Here is a 24,962-nt window from a genome sequence, read left to right on the forward strand (position 1 = left end):
GCTAAAAAGAGCAGTGTAGATGTTCCCGCTTGGGCTGGAGCCTGGGCTCTGAGACTCATCCCCCTCTCAGGGTTGCTGAGCCAAGGCACCCGCCTGTGTGGGAATGTTTAACACTGATATTTTTAGCCTCACAGCGGGAGCCCGAGTCACTTGACCCTGGCTTTGAGCCTTGCTGCCCCTGCAGGGATGGCTTTTTTTGTTTGTGTTTTGCGGTGTAGACGTAGTATTTATAGCCCAGGAGACAAGTCTGTCTGTAAGTACCTCTGTAGCACCTTTTCATTCCAGGATCTCCCTTGACAACCATTAACTAAACCCGAAACACTCCAGGAAGAGTAGGTAAGGCGATATAGGGATCGTTGCTTCACCCACAGCTGAAACGCAGCCAGCTCTGGGGTGGAACACAGAAGTTGTCTAATGGCGTGCGGTAATGTAACATTCTAGTGTGCAGCCAGAAGTGAAGAAATACTTTTAATTCTAAAATCCTTGCTGTCTCCATAAGCTTTGTTGAATGAAATACTGTACTGCACTGCATGTGGACTTATTCATAATCTTACTGGCCTACAAGATCTAATGCCTCCTACAGTGAGAGAGATGTGTGTGGCTCTGTGAAGAACTGAATGTATAACTTCAGATCCAGCCAAGTTTCTGAACTTTGAGTGCAAGCAATCCAAGATACCACTTCCCTGAAAATGTTAATACTGCATTAAAGGCTACCTGTGATTTGCAGGTATTGTATTATTAAAGGGACACACACAGTCCGTGAGCTCAGGCCAACATTTGTCTATCAGCAGGTTTGAGAGCTGTAGATACAAGATATCTTAATGTCCTCAAGCCCTTTTACAATTTAGAAAAGGTCAGTTAGTTCATTGCATATTTTCCTTTCTTCTAATTTCCATGGCATGACTAGGAGCTACTATCCCAGTTACGGTGGACAAACCCTTTATTTTAGGTGCACAGAACTGTTGGCCAGTTGGTTGGTTACACTGACATAGTTACCGTTATAAACCATCCTTATGGCTCTAAATGCACGGCTGCTCCTGAAGGCAGTGGCTGCATCCACCAGTCATGCATCTTCTGTCCTGTCAGACCTCCTAGGAAAATCCTGATGGTGCATTAACTGCTAATGGACAGTCCCTTAATGGGTAACTGATTCAGATAGGAGAGCTGACCTGAACCTTGACCCAAACCTGAAGCCAAACCTTATTGGAGGTTTGCTTTTTTTTTTTTTAAATGCATTCCATTTATTTTACATCTGATTCTTGTCCCAGTCAGACCCAGGAAGGCAGAGGATACCTGTATCTCTAACCTGACAGGAAGTAGAAGGCACAGCATCAGAAATTTCGCGCCAGTCGGTTCTCAGGAGACAAGCGGCCAGCTGTTGAGGCTTGAGATGAGCATTCAGTCACTTGTTTGGATTGTTTTCTAAACCAAACCTTGACTGTGTGTGTGTGTGTGTGTGTGTGTGTGTGAGCACTAACTTGTAGCGGCTGGAATAGAAAATCTAGCAGCAAACTTAGTGAAGTAATAATAAGCTAGATCAAACCCCTCTCTTCTGTTTGAAAGAGACCCAGAAGACCGCTAGTTCAATAATGTAGTGGCCTAGGATTAATTACAGGCATACCAGTCATGTACTGCGTGAAAAATCCTCTGGCAAAACCTCTTCAGTGTTACAATGCCCCAGACAGAACATTAACATGTCATATGTTCAACTGTACTTTTGTTGCTCGATCAGTATATAAAATATAGACAAATGACATCTAGCTGGCTCAGGAATTGGGAGTAGCTGTGGAGCTGTCCTTGGGCAATAGTGCAAATCTGTCCTAGGCCGGGGGTGATAAAAGTTCTCACGTTGGCTACTGATAGGTGGCCTGTGCGAAATGATTTGGGTATTTTGGTCCATTTCCTAGACTATCTTTGTGTGAGATTGACTAGATGAGAAACAGAGCCCTGTTCCTAGAAGTAGGCACTGCCTCTGCTCATGCTGCTAACTTTTGTGGATGAATGGAGATCTGTCTCATGTGCTATTATTTTGACGTCTCTCACCAATCCTCCGTTTTAGTTTAAAATCTATAGCAAAATCACAAAGGGAATCCAAGATAGTCACCAAGACAAGTAAAAATCAAATTAATAAAGGGAAATGTTAATTTGTGAGAAGCTTTAAAAAAGAATGATTGGTGGTTTTGGAATCTCCCACTAATCTTTTGCTAATTGTTAATAGACTTTGATTTTCTTTGATGAGAGAAAGTGAAAAATGGCCAGGTGATTGTTTAAAATAATTTCATCTTGAAGACCAATTCCGCTGCATTCTGTCTGTGCTCCAAAGATGGAGACACCATCATTTAATGTGCCACCTTTATGTGTTAGGAATGTATGGCCCTTGTTATGTAGACAGCTGATAAATAGAATGCCGTGGGAATGTACAGCCTTACCAGTATGTCTTAGAGAGTGCTCCAAGGTGGCTTAAAGTTAAAGTAACTAAATCAATCCTCTGGATTCAACCATTTACTCTAAATAAGCTTTAAACACAGGTATTTGTGACCCTCTTGTTTTAACATTTTCCTTTTAATTTTGTAGTCTATGGGTGCTGAAGCTAGGGAGCAGTTGGACCCAGTTGCAATAGATGGTATGGAGAGATCTTAGCTAGCTAGCTAGATACCTTCAACTACCACCAGCCACTGGGAGCTGGCTTCAAGCTCAAACCTGTAAACCTGCCAGCCCCAGTGGCTGATGGGAGTTGGCCACCTTTCTCCAGGGCAACCGTTGATCTGGCTACTCCACATGCAATAGGACTGAACAAGATCCAAACCCGAGAGGGGCGGGGAGAGATTCCCCTCCTTCCTGAAAGGTATCTTGTGTTTGTATTTGTTTCCAGGCTCAGGCCTGGCATTACTTGTGAGCTAGGTGGAAAGGCAGATTACCATCTAATAGATCAGAGCTCACTAGCAGTCCTCCCAAGGAGAGTTTCTGCAAATGTTCAGGGAAAACCCATCCAGTTTGGACCTATATAGATTTGCACTCCATGGTGAAAACCCTGTAATCCCGCTGACTTGCCCTTGCTGCTTCTCCACTGTGGTGCAGGGAAAAGATCCCTATATGAAAAATTAATTTGCTGAAAATGAGTGAAATCTCCAAAAGCTAGTAGTTTTGTTTTGGGAATCTCCTTTGCCGCCCAGTATGATGATAGTTAGATGCTTGACGTAGCAAATTCACGAGTGTGAGGGAGTTGCCATTCTCCTAGAAGAGTTAGAGTCCAAACTAGATCTTCCAAGTAGAGATCACAAAACTTTCTAGAGGCATTTGGGGTGGACTGGGGCTGAGAGGTTCTTGGGAATTCACCTACGTAGAAACCAGGAATCGAGGCTCATCTTTGCTATTCCTCCATTAGGCAGATGTGAGGGGGACAGCTGAGTCCTGCTAAACTGAGCGGGATGGGAGCAGGATTACAAGTGGTCCTGCACAGGGCTCTAGTTGGTACCACTCCAGTGATTGGCCATGATAGAGAGCCAGAATTCTTCTTTTCCAAAGTCATGGCACTGTCATAGAATCATAGAATGTCAGGGTTGGAAGGGACCTCAGGAGGTCATCTAGTCCAGCCCCTGCTCAAAGCAGGACCAATCCCCAGACAGATTTTTACCCCAGTTCCCTAAATGGCCCCCTCAAGGATTGAACTCTCAACCCTGGGTTTAGCAGGCCAATGCTCAAACCACTGAGCTATCCCTCCCCGCATTACCAGCTTGTCCTGGGCTGGAAGCTTGACGTTGCTCTAAGGTCTCATCCTCTTCACAAAGAAACCTTTTAATGAAGCCTAAAATCCTGGTTTTTAACAATTGAGTCAGGGGACTTGATGTGGACTAGTCACATTGAGCTTCATGGTAGGAGCAGGGTTTACCCCGACTAGCTGACACAATGCTGATCCTGACTTGTCCTCTTCGACGCCATCCTGTCACCAAACGCGCTGTGGAGAATCGCGTTCAGTCGTGTTCAGATCTCCTAGTGAAGATGGGCCAGGGCTGCGCTTTCCTGCACGGTGGTGTGCTGAACAATCTGGAGAAAGCAGTTAGCCGCGGAGTTATTTTCCTAGAACACTCTTCCCACTCTTCTCTAGAGCTCACTGGTATGCACAACTGGGGTCACTCAGGAGTCCAATCTCAGCTTAGAACAAAAGAGGTAAGAACATCTCAGCCCATGTTTTTGGGCTTCCAGGCTGGGGTGGCCCCCGGGGAACAATGGCTCTCTGCTACTTTGACTTCCATGCAGATCAAGACCTTGTACGGTACTTGGAACTGTCTGGCAGAGAAATCCAGCTCGCTGGGACTCCTCCCTAGTTGGGGGAGTCAACGGGGCCTAGTGATCTCACTAAATCAGTGTGTGCTGTGCTGTTTGGTTTCTGCAGCCCTTCTATGTCTCGGGATGATCGGGAGCGCTGTAGAGGTCAGGATGTCTGCCCTCTGCTTCCCCCTCCCTCATCTCTTCATGTCTTTGCTCCACACCTGCCCTGTTACCCTCTTCTCCCTGCTCCTCTTCCCTTCTGTGTCCCCTTTCCCTTCGCTTTTCTTTCCATTTAGCTGATCCCCTCGTAACTAAACCCAGTCCCCCAAAAGTTACGGGAACTAGTGTGCTGTTCATCACATTGGTCACTCTGCTTGTGTGTTCTGCCCTGTCCCTCACCCGGTGTCTGTCTTGTCTAGTTGGACTGTCATCTCTTTGGGGCGGGGACCACCTGCTATTTTGTGGTTTGTACCACGCCAATCACCTCCTTGGTTGGCCCTTAAGCATCACCATAATAAACATAATCTGAGGGTCAGAGTCCAAAGGATGAGGGGGGAATTCTGGCCTAATAACCTGGGTAGCCCTTTCGGCATTAGTGCCGCAGGCTCATGGGAATCGGTGCCTGAGCCTCTGTTGTCAGGTTAACGGGCTCCTGTTGCAGACAGAGGGATTGGAACATTTAGAAGTGATCGTTACAATTGGAGCTATCCGGCCTCATGCGTGGTCACTGCCTCGGGGCGGTGTCTGCTTTGCTTAAAGAGCCAGCAGTGGCCACTTGCATACACACACCCCTTGGTCATGGATGGAGAGAGAACTTCAGTAATAAAGCATGTGCCCCTCCCACTTGAGACAAGGAGAGCGTCTGGAAGCCATATGTAATTAGCAGTTTGCTACAGACCTTGTAGCCAGCCACTAGGACACCTGATTACATGTGCTGTGCCAGTGTGTGTACACGTCCTTGCCAGGACTTGTGGGCCAGCCATGTGTATCTTTGGAGAAAATCCATCATGTAAAACATGGTGAGGTGGGAGGGAACGCAGGCAGCAGGGTCTCTACTTGAACGATGTAGAGCTCTTCTGCCGAAAAGCTGTAGCCATCTTTATCTGTGGAGGAATTACCTGAAACATGAGGTCCTGTTTCAATAAGCTCCTCTAGATTGATTCCACTGGTACCTTAAAGCAGGTTTGAACCCCGCTCTTGTCTGTGCCATAATGTTCCTGCCTTTAGTCACTGCTACTGCAGGAGTGTTGGGATTGCTGTGCACACAGAGCTCCGGAGAAGTTCTGAAATGTCCTTGGGCCAATAACCTGCCCCCTTGGAAAGCTTTGTATGTTCACCGCTCCAGAGGTTTCAGTGGACGCTGCGTGGGCCATGGGCTCACCTGCAGGGATCCATTAAGGGAGTCTGGGGTAGAACCTGGAACTGACCCCAGATTTCCTAAGCCCTAGTTCTGGGCCTTCCTCCCAGGGTGGACCTCATCCAAAGTCCACTGAAGCCAGTGGGAGCCTTTATATTCATTCCAATGGGCTTTGGATCAGTTCCATAGTTTTTGTTTCCTCTGTGTGCACGGGGTGTTTTATTTCCCCCTCCATACACCCCACAACAGGGAAGAGAAACGCATTAAAAACCAGGAAAATGTGATTTGTAAAACCACCGATATTGACAGTGGGTTGTTGAAACTACTCACTTAGCTTTTAAAAAGAACTGACTAGATTTCAAATTGACAGTGTCCCGTTAAGCGTGTGCTGGCATGTGTGTAAGAGGGCTTGTCTGTGGGTTTATCTCAAGAAGAGACCTGTGAGTGAGTTCCTGTACCCTGGCACCGGCCCTTAGCTTTTCTAGCACTGGGCTGTGTCAGTCAATGAGGTGCAAGAAGTGAAGAGAGAAAGCTGATTGGGTCTCATGGGGCTAGGGGAGTGCTAAGGCCAGAGGTCTGTCCCACCAAGGCTTTGACTTCCTGGCTCCAGTTCTGTCCATTCTAATGCAGTCTGCAGCAAAAATCAACATGAGCAAATGGAAAACGACTTCTAAAAATGCACAGTATTGGATAAACAGAGAACACTAGGCTAGGCAGGGGGCAATCTGGGGCTACTTTCTACCATGCAAAGTGGGAATGTGTTACCACTTCTTCCTAGTCTCCTCCCACATCCCCTTCCTTTGTCTTCTGAGTCTAGTCCATTCACCTTCTGCATCTGATCGTAAACTTAGTGTGAGCTCTCTGGGGCAGGAATTGTAATCTTGTTACCCTGTTTGTATAGCTCTTACCACATTGGGACCCTGATCCCCAGAGTTCCCAGTCAGGGTGACAGCAGCAGAAATAATCCATGAATCCAACAAAATCAAAGCTTATTCCTAAAATGTGGTGGTGAGTTCTGTAGATGATAATGTACAATACACCGAGAGAGGACAACATCCTTGGTACCCAAACCCTCCTTTTCTTTTGTATCAGACAGATTCAGATAATGCCTCCCTGGCAGCAGCAGCATGGGAAGAACAATGTCTGGTATGACTACGGAAAGTTACAACAGTAGACTAGATTTAGCAGCTGGCCTAACCTAGTGGGGGTGTGTTATAGTAGCATTAACCTGATTGACACCAGTGTTCCGTACCTACTGGCTTTGACATGCACTGAGGCCATTCTCTTAAACTTTGCATTTTTTTCTGAAATCAGAGATCACTTTTATGCCAACATCAAGCCAACCTCCACTGGAATTGAGAAGAGCCGGCATTCCCAAGGAGGTGTGATTGATTGCGAGAGCCGTGCATGTAAAATGTAGCGTTAGCTGGCCGTTGCCTGCTCTGGCTTCTAGAAACCATAACGAATGATATGCAGCATCTTCTCTTGGACCAAGGGCTCATGTCTGTGCCTAAAAACTCTCAGGGTGGCTCCCAAAAACTAGGGTGTTCTGCACCTTGTAGGATTGTGCCTCCAATGTGCACTGTATCAGAGATAGATGGCTTTCCTCACTAAGTGGCCATAGGTATGGCATGTGTCACGCTCAGCTGGAATGAAATTTGAGTGAAACTTTACACGACATCCACTTCCATACTCACAAGTTTGCTGCAGTGATCGCAAATGGGAATCACAGTAATACGTCAGCTTTTTGCAAACTGTTTTTTCTTATTAGAGCCAGCTGACGCAGCAACACTGATCATGTTATACAAGAGTGCCCTGACTGCTCTACAGTAGTGCCTATTACATGCTGCTTCTTACCTAAGATGGCTAAAACTGAAATAGATCTGAAGGAAGAAAAATACTTCTCTATTTTTGCATCTTGTTTAGTCCGTTTCCTTGTTTTCCCTGTAGTCAGTCCATCAGTTTCCATGGGTCTTTCACTTGGGAGACAGAAACATTTTGAAAAACAAGAAAATGGGATTTTAAATCCCCCAAAACTAGTAAAGATGCTTGGTGTCAGCAGTGGGATCTGAAATTACTTTGAATCCAGCTCTTTTAAAAACTGACTAGATTTCAAGTTAACTTGTCTTTTAATAGGCTGATTTACTTAACTTTTATATTTCCTGACTTTTGAGGGATTACCTGTGCCGTGTTGCAGTAGCATTAACATTGTTTTTTTGCATTTTTTTAAAAAACAAACAAACAAAACTTAGAAATTAAAGGAGATGGGAGGATGTTCGGTTTTATATCCCATTAGTTGGCAAAGTCTAGCTGGTGTCTAGCAGTATCCTAAATCAAGAAATGCAATTTTCTGACCAGGGATTGGTCTGATTTCTTCAGGTTGGAAGGGTGTGTACTTTTATAGTTCGTTTAAGGCCAGTATGATAGCTCTGCACAAAAGCTGTTGCATTTGTTATCAATAGAAGAAGGTACCTGCAATGCTGCTCCTGATAGTCAATCTGTGAAAGGTGCTGCTTTCTGTTGTAGCACTGTTGGTTTCCAACTTGTGTTTTGTGTCTCTAGCAAGGCCGATTGGAATCTTCCACTGACACCTTATTGTATTTTTTTTCCAGTGTTGGGCAAGTTGTTAACATCAAAGCCAAAGTAAACCGAGCCTTTAACTCTAGCATGGAGGTTTGTATGCTTTAACCCGCTATCTTGTGGGGCTTCCTATTCTCCAGCTTTACTGTGACCCTGCATGCCAGTGCTACTGTGGACCCAGCTCTAGGGGATTCTTCTCTTCTCTTTCCTTAACTTTGATCATTTTAATAATCTAGTAATAACCCCTAGAGGGTGATTCTATTCTGCTAGTCTTTGTGTGTTTTGGTTGCCTTTGTTCAGGGGAGTGGCCGTATGATCTGGGATGTGTGGTTTTCATTGTGGTGACCAGGGAACTAGCCTTGTGATCTGTTCACTAGACAACTGTGTAACTTTCAATGCAGTCGTTGCTCTCACTGTTCCCGTTTAAAGGGAATCAAAATTATCAATTGCTAAACTGGGACCAAGCACCAGGACGGTGTGTAGGGCTAGCCTACAAACACGACCTCTTCCTCTCCCAAATAATTCTACATTGGATTTGAATCCTCAGACTTTCTTCTCACGTGGTGCCTTTTCAGGTTGTTCAAACTGTCTTTTTCCCCCAATAGAAATAATTCAAACTGAACAAGTCTCCCCTATCTATCACATTCTGTTCAATGCCTTTCTATTGTGACCCCCTCCAGGTTGGCATACAGGTCAGCTATGAAGATCTGTGCAGCGGGAAGCAGTGGAATGTGTGTAAGGCCTATGCTACTTTTGTTGCACAAGGCAAAGCAACTGGCAAGGTAGGAACAGATCCTGCAGAAATCAGGCTGGTGTAATTTCTACCTGTCGGTTCTTGGCACTGACAAGAACCTGCTTTTGGGATCTGATCCAGCATCTATTGGAAAGACATCCAGTGCTTCAAAGGGCACTGGATTAGGCCCATAAAACCAAGTGAAGATTATTTTTTATGTGACACCACTGATGTCTGCTGGAACTTTAAGTCTGACACAATGTAATTCTTAGTTGTATTTTTGTAGCATTTATGACCATTCTTTGGCATATGTATGAAGACAGTAGTCATTTTGTATTGACACTGTTTGTATATGTTTTAGCAAAATGGGGCTGTGATCTGACGGGCCTCAAAGTGCTACCACAGTGTCAATGTGAAATAACTTACTCTGTATTGCAGGGTTTGTTGAACATCTGTATAAACTGTTTTTTGATTAGCTGCCTGCCTAGCTGGTTCTCTTCATAAAAGGGACTAGATTTCTCAAAGAGTTGGTAGGTAGGTTTATAAACATTAACAAATAAATGGCATTCCTATTCATTTACTCAATTTTTTTTTAAGCTGATACTTTATGGTTATTAAAAATCCCACAGTGTGCTGGAAGCTAGTCCCAGAGTCCTAGCCAAACTCCTCTTTGGGTAATTGCCTTTCACCTAAAACATCCTCTGTCGCCTCAGTTGAATGTGGTAGCCTTCACCCCACATCTTACACCACTGTATAGTAGCAATGAAGTGTACTGCGAAGCTGTTTGCATATTTTACTTAAAGACAGGGTGGATTGATTTAAATCACCAATTTTAATCATGATTTTAACCATCAAGCAGAAAACCTTGACTTTAAATTTCATCTATTTTTTTAAACAATGATGTTTTGCATTTGTACTTTGTAGTTCTTTTCCTAAAGAGAGGTTGATTCTCAGTGGCTGGTAACCATTAAAACATGTTGCATTTCAACCAGATATACTCTCTATACTAAATTTTGTGCTTCTTTTTGCTAACCAGGAGGATCTGTATATGTGGATTTAAGCAATTAGATAGCTTAGCTTAACTTAAATTTATTCAGATTTTTTTTTTTTACATTTTTATGTTAGAAAAAGGTGAACGTTGAATTTTTTTTTATTTACCTAGATTAATTTGTACTTGAAATTTTGTATTTGGATGGAAATTAAATTAAAAATGCACAAAACCAGCATTTTAATTTATTTACTAAATAAAACTGCCTTAAGTGTGCTAGATACATGAAAGAGAGAGCTTATCAGAACACATTTTTCATTGTAAAACCAATTTATTAAGTTTAGATGATAAACTCTTCATCCGTTAGCAAAGTGAACAGATTGTTTCTGCTCACCATGTCCTTCAAGATTTTAGATCTAGTATATCTCATCCTTTCACACCTAGTTTTTATTCACATTTTGGAAGAGAGAAATCAAGCTTTCCTGCTTTTTCAACTCCCAGTTCGTTTCTTCTCCTTGAACGAACTAGTCATTGAACTGAACTAGCTGAAGACGCTGAAATGAAGCAAATATTCTCTGTGCACCTGCAGAAGAGGTTACAGCTGTCGAAAGCTAGTTTAGCACTTCCACAAACTCTGACTCCAGGTGCTTCTCTGCCAGTTCACTGGGCTGACTTTCTTTAAAACCGGGTAGCAAACGTATACGGCGTAATGTATTTTGTACTTAATTTAAAATATTTTAATAGATTATAGCAAATTTAAACCTTCGCATAGGTTGTCGATTCAAATGTTATTTAAATAGGCATGAGGTAGTTAGAGCAAACTGCTGGGAGTCGGGCGATCAGTATTCTATTCATGGCTCTGACAAAGTCCCTACCCTTCTGTTCACCTTTGTGCCAGTTTCCCCATCTGTAAAGTCAAGTTAATACTTGTCTACCTCAGATAAAGGGACCTCGTCCACTGGACTGGGAGTGAAAACACCTGGGTTGAATGCCCAGCTCTAGCACTGACCTGCTGTGTGAGGGCTAGTCACGTCCATTTCTGCGTTTCTATTTCCCCACTCACCTTTTTGTCTTGTTTTTTGTAGATAGTCCTTGCCCCAAAGAACTTACAGTCTTTGGCTGAATGTTTGTACGGGGCTTAGTCCCATGAGGTCCTGATCTCAGCTGAGGTCTGCAGGTGCTGCTGTAAAGCAAATAGTCATTCCTGTTAGTCAAGTGCTTTGAGATTTCCTGATGGAAGGTGCTTTGGATGCAAAGGACTCCTTTGTGTGGAGAGTAAAGTGCTTTGGGATTGTTTGGGAAGAAAGGCACAAGGAGGATCTCGGTCTTGTGGAGAAGCAGCACCATCTACAAGCGAGCAGAAGAATTCAGTCCCCTAAGGAATCAGATTTTCTCCATTCATACTAACGCTGGAGTTTATCCCTGGAGATGCCAGTTAGAATACAAAAGTCCTGCAGATAAATAGGAACATCCTCACTCCTTGATGTCCCCTTTGATCAATGAACCGCGTCCCGCCGGGACCGGTGTGGAGATGGGGAACGAGCTAAACACTGGCACTCTGTCTTCTCTTGGCATGTAGATGAAGCTAAAGCCGCTGGCTCCTCAGACCGAGGAGGAGAAGATGGAACACAGCATTGCTGCTGAGCGCCGCCGAATGCGCCTGGCCCACACCGACACCCTCAAGGATCTCCTCACCAACAGCACCCTGCAGACTGGTAAGCTGCCCTGCGGACCCTGCCCCTGAACAAAAGCAAACCTCGAAACTGTGCCTGGTGCTTGCCTGACTGCTTTGAGCTGGGGTCCGAAAACAGTCGGTCATGTCTGTGTCAGGAAAATAATTCCACAACTTGGTGTAGGGTTACCGGGTAGCAATATTCAGAGAGCTATACAAGTATTCACTATTCCTTGCTAGATCCCTGCCAGGTAGGTAAGTAAATACTCTTCCCATTTTACAGGTGGGAGAAATAGAGAGAGAGAGAGAGAGAGAGAGAGAGAGACCGTGACTTTGCCAGGGCCACACAGTGAGTTGCTGGCAGAGCTGGGTTAAAAGACAGCATTTCCTAGCTCCCAGTCCTGTGCTGTCCTCCAGACTGTCCTGCCTCTGATCTCTATCCCATAAGCCTGGTCTCCACTCTGAGGTTCTAGCCACCCAAAATACACTCACCATGTGTCGCTGCTTCTTGCCTCGGCTCATTGCTTTTGTAAAAAGCCCCTTATTCCGGTGGGCTAGTAGAAGGGTGATGCTGTGTCTGCAGCACAGGACTGGTGGGGAAGGAGATCAGGGTCCTGTTTCAGCCTCTGCCACAGATTTGATCTTGGGCAGTGCTGAACCTCTCTGCCACTGTGAAACGGAGATAATCTCTACTTCACGACAGTTGTGAGGCAATTGCATGAATGTCTGCACCATGCTCAGAGTTCATCTGATGGAAGGTGCTATCCGTGCAAAACACTCGGTGGTAATGTTCTGCAAAGCCACAGAGACTAGCTGGATCTGACCCCTCAGCTTGTACTCCATAGGGTTTCAGGGACGGAGCTTGCTGAGGAGAAGGCTCCCAACCTCTTTTGGGGAAGAGCACCTTGCACTGCTCCCCGGTGAACGCTCTCCTCCATTGAGCAGGGACAATGAGCTGCTCTCAAAGCCGCCTCAGCTGGTCTCACTTGGATGGCTGGTGACTGTGGCGTAGGTGTAATGGGGGAATCCTTCTGCAGTTAGCAAGGCAGTGAACAGTCCCCTGGGCTGGAAGGGGCCAGGGCATGGTGGTGGATGAGAAAACGGTGTTTGTTTGTTTGTTTTGTTTTGTAGCAATTAGTTGAGTGACGACTTGTGCAAATAGCCCAGTGGGGTGAGTCCTTTCCACACGCCACTCTGGTAAACGCGTGTTTCTTTCATGACAGAGCGTGAGAACGGAGACTGCAACACCGTGGTGCCTGCTGAAAAGACCAGGGTGGAGAGCGTGGAACTGGTGCTGCCCCCTCATGCCAATCATCAGGGGAACACGTTCGGAGGCCAGATCATGGCATGGATGGAAAACGTGGCCACGATAGCAGCAAGGTGCAGTTCTGAGCTTCTCCTCCCCAAGGCTGGAGACGCCTCTGTCACAGGAGAGGTTCTGATTGCATGTGCTGTTAGCATCTTCTGCTCCTTCATTACCTAGTCCGGTGGTGAGGCACAGCAAGATGGTACAGCAGTCAGGGAGGAAGAATACTGTGCAAGTGAAGTGACACGGGGGGGGGGGGGGGGGCGGTGCCAGGTAATTATCTGCCCACGACTCAAGGGGTTAGTTCCTCTGGTCTTGGCAAGAACAGACCCTCTGAACTTTAATGACCACTATGGTCAGGACCTAAACTTTGTTTCCAGTCAGGCCACTGGGCCTACAACTGCCCAGCACTCCAATGCCCTGCTTGGGCATGGGTTTGGCATTGACGCTAAGGGAAGAGTGCCACCACTGAGATGCCAAGAGCACTTTCTCTCTTGAGCAATGTAGCCTTGCGGATCTCCTCCCCGCATACTGACTAGGCCCAGTCCTCACAGCCTGAGATGGGGTGGACTCAAACTGCCTTTTCCATGTTGCTGATTCTCCACCCGAGCGCTACTCTTGGGGAGCGAGCTTTGACTAGCCTGCCTGACTAAGGGATGCCATCTTTGGAGTTTGCTTAGTGGGACAAATTCCTATGTCACGATGTCGTCATTGCATCACACCACAAGGTTTTACCATGGTGGGTCCGGTCCAGAAGATGACCTGGGGGATGGGGGCATGTCTCTGAGTCCCATGAGCGAGGTGGGAATCACACCATCGAAATAGATCCCACAGAATCCACTTCACCCCTTGACTGAGGCCGCACGGTCTCACGTGCGCCTTCCTTCTGGTGAGGCAGCTCCGTTGTCGGGAGTGTAACACCCTTGGCCTGACTGTAGCAGTACGTTTCCCCTGTGAGGGGGCTTTCCCTGTGTGTGTGTGTTTGGAAGCAGCTCTTCTGCAAAGCCGGCCAGTGTTTCTGTTCACGTACAAATACATAGTCTGGTGCCATGTTGTGACCAGGGACAGATTTCTAGTGTACTGTTGTGATCCTGGAAACACTTCTTCATGACCTGGGGCAAGTCGCTTCATTGCTCTGCGCCTCAGGAGAGGGGGGATAGCAGTGATTCCCGCCTTTGTAAAGCGCGTTGAGAGTGCCTGATGAAAAGAGCTATATAAGAACTGGGTGATATTTATTCTAAACCTTGAAGGACGTCCAGGACTGATGTATTTTGTCATAGATAAATCAGCAGTTGTCCATTAGATGGTGCTCTGTATGCATGAATTATGGGCATTCTGAATCCTCTGTGTGTGATGCGATGGGAAGGGAGGTAGTGAAGGAGTTAAATGTCTCATCCCATTTTTCACCATGTACCTTTTCGGGGTTTAGTTTTTTGATCTTCAGAGACTAACTTTGAGTTCTCAGGTTGACTCGTACTGAACAAGGAGTAGTCTCTGTGTTCTGATTTTACAGTGGAGTGGGAACAATAGCCCCAGAACAGCTGCACTTGAAGGGCACTGGTAGAGATTCAGAGCAAATTTTTCTCTTTCTCTCCCCCCCTCCACAACCCCACCCCCCGCTAATTATTTAATCATAAAATGTACATCGCGCTCCAGACGCACTTGGGTTGGCTGCCGGTATCCTTGCACTGCCAGTATGACTGTTGCATTCTTGCTTCTCTGCCAAAATAAATGTGGGCCCAAGTCCCACGCCATCATTTGGGCGCCTACCAAATGCTAACACTGCAGTGCGGTAGCAGGAGGAAGACGCACTGTGAAGGACTCTGTTCTTTGGATGACGTTTTTTAAACCAAGCTTCTTTCTCTCTAGCTCTAGAGACGAAGGGGGAGGTAAAGAAGGACCATGGGATCCTTGAGTGGAAAGGGGGTATAACCAGTGACCTGGCTACAGAGACTGGCTTGTAATGAGCTGATCTGGTGGTGGCTTATTGGCAGAGTGTTGCCCTGCCACATGGGAAATGCAGAGTGTGGTCCCAGTCGTTCGCGCTCTCAGTTGGCTAGGAAAAGGAGTGCTTCTCTCTGCACAAGTGACCCTCAGAGCTTGGAGAATGATGAGTCACAACATGGGGAATCAGGGCCAAGAGGCTTGGGCCCGAGGCAAAAGACACATTCTCAGGGGAATACAGACCTCAATGGCTGCCTTTCTGAGGGCAGCAAATAGGCCCAAATATCTCAGGCTGGCTGAGCATTGCTGGGGACTGTGTAATGGTGATAGCTGGGCCAGCATCAAAGTTTTTGCTTTGGGGTGGCTGCATATACCTGTGTCACCTGACAAGAACCTGCCTCCTATCCTGTTCTCAGGGCTCTCTGGCTTGAGTGGTTTCCCTTTTGTGCACAAACACTTGCGCAGGTCTGCTATTTTGTCCAGCAGCGGGGCATGCACATTGGTTGATATGTTGGCTTGGCGAAATAGTTTCCTCATTTTGAGTGCATTTTGCAAATCAAATCTCTCTCCCTTCCCACAGCCGGCTGTGCCATGCCCACCCCACTCTGAAGACCATTGAAATGTTCCATTTCAGGGGACCATCACAAGTTGGGGACCGCCTCTTGTTAAAAGCTATTGTTAATAATGCATTCAAAAACAGGTACATCTTTCTCTGGTTCAGGGTTTTGAATGGATTTTGATAAGAAAGTTAAACAGAAGCTTGCACTTTTGTCTTTGAAAACAAAACCGTGCAAATTATTGGCTGCTGGATTTACACAAATGAAGAAAAATAATTGAACAGGAAGGAATTGCCAATGTTCAATATCTGTTGTAAAACAAGTTCAATATCTGGTTCTATATAAAGGGATCAGCTATGTTAACAGAGCAGTGTTTTCCCCTTGAATTACAGAATGCATTACTGCAGGGATTCTCAAACAGGGGGTCGCGAGGTTATTACATGGGCAGTCACGAGCTGTCAGCCTCCACCCCAAGCCCCACTCTGCATCCAGCATTTCTAATGGTATTAAATATATTAAGTGTTTTTAATTTATAAAGGGGGTCGCACTCAGAGGCTTGCTATTTGAAAGGGGTCACCAGTACAAAAATTTGAGAACCACGGCATTACCAACTGTAAAATCAAGTTGATTCAGAAGTTCGGGTTGTAGATTGTTCTGAGAATAAATCTGAATTGGCTCAAATAGCTTGAAATGGGTTCAAATAAAAATAATTTCACAATCAATAAATTAATAGAAATAAAAGATAAAAAAGACCCCTTAAATCATCTGGTCTATTGCAGCCAATCACTGTGTGTCTTTATTTACTTCCTTTTATTCTACTTCCTACCTAGATCAGGTCAGGTCTAAACATCAGGCAGGAAAAAATGTGTTTTACTGGGGGTTTTCAAAATCAACCTCCTTAATTCTCACATGAGAAGCAGTGAATTTTCAAAATAGACTTTTAGGCCCTAAATCTGCTCTCAGACAAAGTACATGCAACATCCATTAAAATCCATGGGAGCTGTGTGTCTGGGGGCAAAATTTGCTTGACATAATAGAGTGGTGTGTCCAGTCCAAGTGACCAGATTTAGTTAAAAAAGTGGAGGGGAAAATTTCAGATTTCATTGCAAAGATTTCCCTTTTTTGTTGAAATTTCAAATTTTGTTGAAAACTTGCATCAAGATTTGAAAAGTTGTGCGCACTCTGCTTGAGTCATGGCCTTTTTCATGTCCTACTGATTGAGCTGGACTGATCTAGTAGGTCCACTCTTAGGCTCCTCTGCTTTTTTATTGATAAATAAGCAATGAAATGTATGGCACACTGGATTCCTTTAGCTAGGTAGTAGCGTTGCTTTACGCCCCAGGCACTTAGCGATGATCTGCTTCCATTCTTCTTTCCAGCATGGAGGTTGGCGTTTGCGTCGAGGCCTATCGACAGGAAATGGAAGTTAGTCGAAGACACATCAACAGTGCCTTTATGACATTTGTTGTCTTGGATCAAGAGGGTCAGCCCAGTACCATTCCGATGGTGAAACCAGAAGCTGGGGTAAGAATGGAAACCATAATCAAGGCCTACAAAGTGACATTGCCCATGTCGGTGGTCTTGTGCCGTGATGTAAGAATCTGGGGAAGTAGGATGCAGCTGAATCTTGTTTTGCCCCAAGCTTGACAGCCTTTAATTGTATTGCATTTATCAGATTCGCTGCAAAACAAATGCAGCTTGCTATAATGGAAATCAAATTGCTCAATAGAGAGTGAATTTACATTGATTATTTCATATTATTAATAATAATAAAAAATGTCCTATGTAGAGACTGAAATGTATTAACCAGGCAAGACTTAACAGAGTATTGCTTACTATTTTGAACTCCTCTTTCTTGCAATGTATTGGAAAGAATGCGAATCTTAAACTGTTTAGCTTCTAAAGCATATTTTACTTGCGTAGCCGTATGCTGGAGGGCATATCACAAAAGGAGGGCTAGTACGAGCATCCACTGAAGTCAATGGTAAAGCTCCCATTGATTTCAATGAGCAATGGGACCATATTTAGAGCCCTGCAAATCTGCGGATATCCGCACCCGTGGATGCAGATATCCGTGGACCGTGTATTTCGAATCGCAGATCAGATGAGGATACAAATTTTGTATCCACACAGTGCTCTAGACATGTTTTTAAAAGATATGTAGGCACCTAGAGGTGTAGATAAGCATCTAATGGGATTTTTAATCGCATCTACGCACCTAACTCCCATTGAAATCAAATACTTTAAAAAATCTGACCCTAAGGTTGAGGATCAGGGCTGAAGACTTCTAACCTCTCTGCCTTCAGTTAGTTCTAATAAGACAGACGGCACTTGGTATATGTAAGCTGTAAAAAAGTTCCAGATTTAAACATCGAAAGCCAGGAAAGTGTTTTTAAGGTAAATTATTCCTCATTTTTAGGAGTAAATCATTTCCTATTTTTAAAAAACCCTTTTTTTCCCCCTATTTATCTCTTCCTATTTTTAACCCTGAATGTGTGACTGATGGGGAGGGATAGTTCAGTGGTTTGAGCATTGGCCTGCTAAACCCAGGGTTGTGAGTTCAATCCTTGAGGGGCCCATTTAGGGACCTGGGGCAAAAATCTGTCTGGGGATTGGTCTATATGACCTCCTGAGGTCCCTTCCAATCCTGATATTCTATGAATGTCAGACCTGCTCAAGTGCGCAGGACCACGGCACCCCTCTAGCTGTCCATCTTCTTTGGCTTATGAGGCTATAAGCCCTTGTGCTATTACATATAACCGAAATTCTCCTTTAATCCAAGGGTCGGGGTGGAAGGTCCTGAATCCTATGCAGCCAATGTATGTAAAATAAATGATGCCTGGAGTCAGTCCATTCAGCCACAGATTATTTAGGAGAGAATGTCTTTGCTGCCCCTCCTGCTAGGATTTACCCTAGGGTACAGAGAGGTTTCTCAGTGTTGCCAATTTAGTCGTTTGTCTTTGCTCTCCCCCCATAAATCCAACCCCCTTCTCTAATTTCAGTTCCTGCGGAAAACACAGAGAGAATATTCATTAAAAAAGCCAATGTTATGCTGATATTCATGGGCTTGGCAATGCCTGGTACAAAAAACAATGTAAACAAATTAGAACCATGAAGTATTGAGCTCCATCAGAACGAAGCAAGCAGGGAAGGAAGGAAGAGAAATTAGGGTTTTCAAATAAAGAGGAAAAACTGATCTTTTCCCTTCTAAAGAGAGAATGAGAATGTTTTGAAGTGTTTTAGAAGCGCATGAGTGCATCCCATGTTCCTTGAGGACTTCAGTGATTCAAACTGATAAACTAAATCAAAGTGTCTCTCTATGATCATATGAGGGCTGGTATATATTTCCAGTGCTTTGCTAACAGCTGAATGTACCTCAGGACACAAGTTGCTTCCAGGATTGGGGCCGTGCTGAGCACTTATTGCTTAAAGCCAGAGCATGAGAAGTTCCATTGAAGGGGGTGAGGGCTTTAACTGAAGTTCAAGTGAGGGGTGTAGGGAAATCCCCAGTGGTTGGCTGGCTCTGGAGCAGCAGATCTCAGATACCGCGCAAGGCTGAGACAACTGTAATGAATTTCCCCGTAATAGTGGTGGATTTAAACAAATCATGGAATCCGAAGGAGGCTGACTCGTGTTTAAAAAGTTCTTGTGAATCAGTGACTTGAATGTTAATGCAAATGGCAGTAAAACGGAAATATTTGCTGTAAATCAAGTGGTGCTATATCAGCCCATTTGGAAAATCAGAGGAAATTCACAGCCCGTATAGTAACTGGCAAGCAGCAGCATTGCCTAGCAGCGTGTGGCAAGGGAGCCTGGAAGTTAATGCAACACAAGCATTTAACCGGTATCTTCTATACTAAGTCAAATAGCTGTACAATGCTAACTTGCCTTCAGCCAGTGGCCCCGTCTACAAGTACAACCAAACTTTGTAACCAGTTTGGGACTCACGTGTGTCCTGGCTACAACAAACACAACTGAGTTGTCTGCACAGCAGGTTCTCCACACCCCTCCCCACCCTGCTCTCCCACACAGCACAAATGCATTGGCTGTTAGCCATCCACTTCTACCACATTGCATAGCTCTGTTGCGTTGGTACATTCTGGGAAAAACCTGATCAACTCCCCTATTCTGACTCCTCGGGGGTAGAATTCCCAGAGGCCAGGTACCTACACAGAGTAGCACCAGCAGCATGTGAGGCAATGCATGCTGGGATGGCTTGCTGAGAGGAATGCTTGGTGGGAGAATTAGCCAGCCTGGGTGCACAGGCACAGTTGGGAGGCTCTGTCCATACTCCAAAAACAACAACAAACCCAGTGCTGCTGACTTGCTGCCAGGAAGACTGTCCTAGCGTAGGCTGCTGGTGGGGGCAACACACTGATAACTGCTAGGGTTGCCTGCCATGTGTTAACCATAGTGTGTGCAAACAATAGCCCTGGTTAGAGCTAACCAAGAACCAACCTAACAGCCGGAGCATGGACAAGATCCGTGTCGTGTTTCCATTCACATCCCATGCATTTCCCCAGTCATGGCTGTTACCGAGACCAGCAGAGGCTGTGGGATTGGTTCGTGCATATGCTTTCTTAATGTTGGAAAAACCTTTTTTTCCCGGTTAATAAATTGTATTATTTTTCCAAAACTTTAACCTCACAAACATGTTTCTATTTCACAGGATGGAGAGAGACGGTACAGAGAAGCCAGTGCTCGAAAAAAAATTAGATTGGACAGGTGAGTGAAAAGGATCAGCCTCAAACTAAGAAGGAAAAAATAACCGGGGGGCTATAGCGTTTTAAATAGAACAGTGTGGTTTTTATTCCAGTCCACGTTCTGCTCTGAATGATCACATGCAGGTAACTCAGTAAAGGCTGGGATAATTGGAGGTAACCCATGGCTTTCTGTACCATGGAAGGTGTGGGTGGGTGTGGTGGGGGAGGCTTAGGCGCCGACTCATGGGTGCTCCGGGGCTGGAGCACCCATGGGGAGAAAAAAAAATAGTGGGTGCTCAGCACCCACCGGCAGCCTTGCGGATCAGCTCATTCCCCTCCCCCCAGCACCTCCCACCCACCATCAGGCCCCACTGATCAGCTCCTCCCCCTTCCTCCCAGCACAGTCAGCTGTTTAGAGGCATGCGGAAGGTGCGGGGAGGGGGAGGAGCGGGCCCGGGAAGGGACGGGGTTGGGGCCTTGGGGGAAGGGGTGGAGTGGGGGCAGGGGCTGGGGCAGAGCGCGGATGGAGCACCCCTGGAAACGCAGGAAGTCAGCGCCTATGTGTGGGGGAGGGGTTACACGCCATGGCTGTGATAATATTTGGCACTTACATAGCACCTTCCATGTGAGGATTTCTCAAAGACTGGAGGAACTTAACCTTCCAGCGCTCCAGGAGTTCAGTTTGGGAAACTGAGACCAGAGTTCACAGCGTGTCAGTGTTGGAAACAGGATTTGAATTCAGGCCAGACTCCCAGTTGCCTTTCTAGTCCAACCTATTCGGTGCTGAGCTCAGCTTGAAGCAGAAAGACACTCAAAGGAGCTCAGGAGAGGTGGCAGTTGCTCAAAGAGACAGTAGTAAGGTGCAACCCAACTCTCCCAATGTGAAGGAAAGATAGGAAGAACAGTAAGAGGTCAGTATGGCCCATCAGGAACTCTTTAAGGATCTGAAAATCCAAAAGGAATCTATCAAAAAGTGCAGACGTGGACAAGCTGCTAAGGAGGAGTACACCAGACTCACACCAGCATGGAGGGACAATCGGAAAGTCTGAGGCACAAATGAGTTTCGGCTAGCAAGTGACATAAAAGGCAATCAGAAATGGGCTTATAAATCCATTAGGAAGAAGAGAAAGATGAAGGCAAGTGTAGGCCCCTAGTTAACAGGGAAGAAGAGCTAATAATGGACATCAAGAAGGATGAAGTGTTTAATGCCTACTTCGTCTTCGCTAAGAATGTAAATTGTGACCAGATACTTAACACAATATTAGCAACAAAGAGAAAGGAACGCAAGGTAAAATAGAGAGAAAACAGGTGTAGATAAATTGGATGCATTCAAGCTGGCAGGTCCTGATGAAATGTACCCTAGGATATTTAAGGAACAAGCTGATACAATCTCAGACCTTGAAGACAATTGGCTAATAGACCTCATGGAGGATGTGAGGCCCTAAAGGACTGGAGAAGGATAAACATAGTACTTATCTTTTAAAAAGGGGAACACAAAGGACCCAGGGAATTATAGACCAGTCAGCCTAACTTCAATACCTGGAAAGATATGGAACAAATTATTAAACAATCTCTTTGTAAGCACCTAGAGGATTATAGGGCTATAAGAAATAGACACCATGGATTTGTCAAGCCCGAGTAACAAATCATGCCAAACCAACCTGATTTCCATCTTTGACAGGGTTATTGGCCAGCTGAATGGGGGGAAGCAGTAGACATGATCTACCTTGAGAGATATATTTTTTTTAAGTAAGGAAAATGTCATTGCCACATGACATTTTCATAAGTAAACTAAGGAGATGCATTCCAGATGAAATGGCTAGGACGGGTGTACAACTGGCTGAATGATTATACTCTGAGTAATTGTCAGAAGGTTGCTGTCAAACTGGAGATATTTGTGAGGGGTCCTCTAGAGGTCTGTCCTGTGTCTGGTACTAGTCAATATTTTCATGAATGAGTTGGATAATGGAGTGAAAAGTGTGCTTATGGTGGAACCAAGCTGGGAGGGGGTTGCAAGTACTTTGGAGAACAGGATTAGAATGCAAAATGACTTTGACAAATTAGAGAATTGGTCTGAAATCAAAAGACGAAATTCAATAAAGACAAGTGCAAAGTACTTTACGTAGGAAGGAAAAATCAAATGCACTTCACACTGGGGTATAACTGGCTAGGTGATAGTACTGCTGAAGAGGACCTGGGGGTTCTAGTGGATCACAAATGGAGTATGATCAACAGTGTGATGCAGTTGCTAAAGAGGCATCAGTCTGCCGTGTATTAACAGGCATTGTAGGTAGGACACAGGAGGTAATTTGTCCCACTCTATTCTACACTGGTGAGGCCTCAGCTGGAGTACTGTGTCCAGTTCTGGGTGCCACACTTTAGGAAAAATATGAGAGTCCAGAGGAGAGCAACAAAAATGATAAAATGTATAGAAAGCCTGATGTATGAGGAAAGGTTAAAGACAGGTGTGTTTAGTCTCGAGAAAAGAAGTCTGAGTGGGGACCCAATAACAATCTTCAAATATGTTAAGGGCTGTTATAAAGATGATGATGATGATGATCCATTGTTTTCCATGTTCACTGAAAGCAGGACAAGTAGTAATGGGCTTAATCTGCAGCAAGGAAGATTTAGGAAAAACTATTTAGGATATTAGGAGAAAACTTAACTATTCGGATAGTTGAGCACTGGAATAGGCGGGCTTCCAAGGGAGACTGTGGAATCCATGTCATTCATTGGAGGTTTTTAAGCACAAATTGGACAAACACTTGTCAAGGTTGGTCTAGATGAACTTGGTCCTGCTTCAGAACAGGGGTCTGGACCAGATGACCTCTCAAGGTCCCATTCCTACATTTCTATGATTCTGTGAAAAGGTACTTGAGGGCTAAGTGGTGTAGTGCCAAATCATGGAACGTTAGGAAGACAGACATATGTAGGGGAGCTGGAGAGAGAGAAGATGGTAGGGACAGCACAAGAAAAACTGTCTAAATTCAGAAGTAGAAACTGTGTATAAAACAAAGCATCACAGGGCTATGCTTATGTTATACATCTGTTATTGTCAAAACACACTCTAATATCCAGATACCTTGGTGATTAATGCACTATAATATCTGCATAGACAGAGAACACAAAATACATAACTAGACAAGATCAATCTGTAATAATCATAATGATTAGCCCTCTTCTAGTGTTACGCATCTTAGAGGTGCTTTGTAATCGTTCAGTTTTATCTCCCTCCTGTGAGGCACGAAAGGAAGAATTTATTAACCTCACTCTATTCTTGGGGAAACTGAGTCAGAGCGAAGTGATTTGCCCAAGACTTCCAAGCATTTGTCGAGAGCCAGGATTAGAGATCTTGAATATTTGGTGCTCTCGGAGCACAAGAGAAGCAGTATGGTTTAGTGCAGAGGGGGGCAAAATACAGCCTGCGGACCACATCTAGCCCACAGGACCCTTCTCTCTGGCCCCCGAGCTCCTGCCAGAGAGCTGGGTCAGGACAGGCTTGCGGAGGAGCCAGCCCAACTCCCCGGCCGCATGGGGCGGAGGCTAGCCCCTGGCCCCTCCCTCGCAGTCACAGTTCCCCTAGTGCCTGGGCAGCGTGGCTGCAGCCCCGGCCAGGCGGCCCGGCTATAGCGCTGCCAGACCTGGTGCTCCAAGGCAGTGCGGTCAGGGGGAGTTCCAGCTGCAGGGGGTGGTCAAGGGGCCTGGGCCCTGCTGCCGGGGACAGGGGCAGAGCAAGCCAGGGTCCCCCTCCACCCCCAGCATGCTTGGCCCCTGTCCCCAGCAGCCAAGCCCAGACAGGGAGCGAGCCCTGCCCGACTGCCAGGGAGAGCAGCCAAACGAGCAGGGGAAATGCACAGGGAAAGGACTGAGCCCCTCTTTCCCCTACCCCACAGGTAATGTGGGGCAGGGAGAGATGAATGGGGGTGGGGGGGTCCTGGGGGGCAGTCAGGGGGTGGGGAGCAGGGGTGTTTGGATAGGATGCGGGAGTCCTGGGGCGGGCAGTCAGAGGTGGGGAGCATGGGGGGTTGGGTGGGGGTTCTGGGGAGCTGGATAGGGGGCGGGGGCCAGGCCACTCCTCACTGTTTGGGGAGGCATAGCCTTCCCTACCTGGCCCTCCATACAATTTCTGTACCCGATGTGGCCCTAGGACCAAAAAGTTTGCCCACCCCTGGTTTAGTGGATAAGATATGGAATGAATAAACAACTTGAGCCTGAGAGTTGGTACATCTATCGTGTTCCATTTGTGTATTGCTCCTTGTTTTCTTGCTGTCCTTGTTCCTGGCTCTGCTGTGAGAGTTGGACAAATCATTGAATTTCTGTGCCTCAGTTTCCCTTTCAGTAAAACAGGGATAATGATACTCGCCTGCTTCTGTAAAACTCTTTTAGAACTATGGGTAAAAAGTGCTAAATATTATTATTCTTATTTATTACAAGAGTGCACACATCTCTTATGCCGTCCCCTCAAGCAGTGAAAAAGTAACTTATTGGATAGTCAGTTTTTTCCCCTGGAAGCTGCTATTTTTGGCTTAATGGAGTATCTGCAGAACCTCGATATAAAGCCCTAGTTGCATCCAAGACCAGTAATTGACTGGGTTTTGGAGAATCCTAGAATTGTAGGACTGGAAGGAACCTTGAGAGGTCATCTAGTCCAGTCCCCCGCACTCATGGCAGGACTAAGTATTATCTAGACCATCCCTGACAGATGTCTGTCTAACCTGTTCTTAAAAATCTCCAATGTCGGAGATTCCACAACCTCTTTAGGCAATTTATTCCAGTGCTTAACCACCCTGACAGTTAGGAAGTTTTTCCTAATGTCCAACCTAAAATGCCCTGGCTGTCTTATCCTGAGAGGT

General features: G+C 45.6%; 1 protein-coding gene across 13 annotated transcripts in view; it reads left to right on the forward strand.

Annotated features, from left to right (window-relative positions):
- The window catches only part of ACOT11 (acyl-CoA thioesterase 11), a 121,002-nt gene that overhangs the window by 82,910 nt on the left and 13,130 nt on the right, over nt 1-24,962 (forward strand). For 8 of the 13 annotated variants that reach the window (XM_065553859.1, XM_065553862.1, XM_065553861.1 and 5 more), the window contains 7 exons: nt 8,239-8,299; nt 8,887-8,988; nt 11,507-11,642; nt 12,823-12,979; nt 15,430-15,549; nt 16,786-16,930; nt 20,076-20,131. In XM_065553859.1, coding sequence (XP_065409931.1) covers nt 8,239-8,299; nt 8,887-8,988; nt 11,507-11,642; nt 12,823-12,979; nt 15,430-15,549; nt 16,786-16,930; nt 20,076-20,131 — 777 coding nt within the window. Of the gene's footprint in view, nt 1-6,718; nt 6,773-8,238; nt 8,300-8,886; nt 8,989-11,506; nt 11,643-12,822; nt 12,980-15,429; nt 15,550-16,785; nt 16,931-20,075; nt 20,132-24,962 lie in introns of all 13 variants that reach the window. The other 5 variants (XM_065553858.1, XM_024104926.3, XM_065553860.1 and 2 more) reach the window with 1 other exon arrangement.

The sequence above is a fragment of the Chrysemys picta genome, chromosome 8 (genome assembly GCF_011386835.1).
Source record: "Chrysemys picta bellii isolate R12L10 chromosome 8, ASM1138683v2, whole genome shotgun sequence".
Taxonomy (NCBI): Eukaryota; Metazoa; Chordata; order Testudines; family Emydidae; genus Chrysemys; species Chrysemys picta.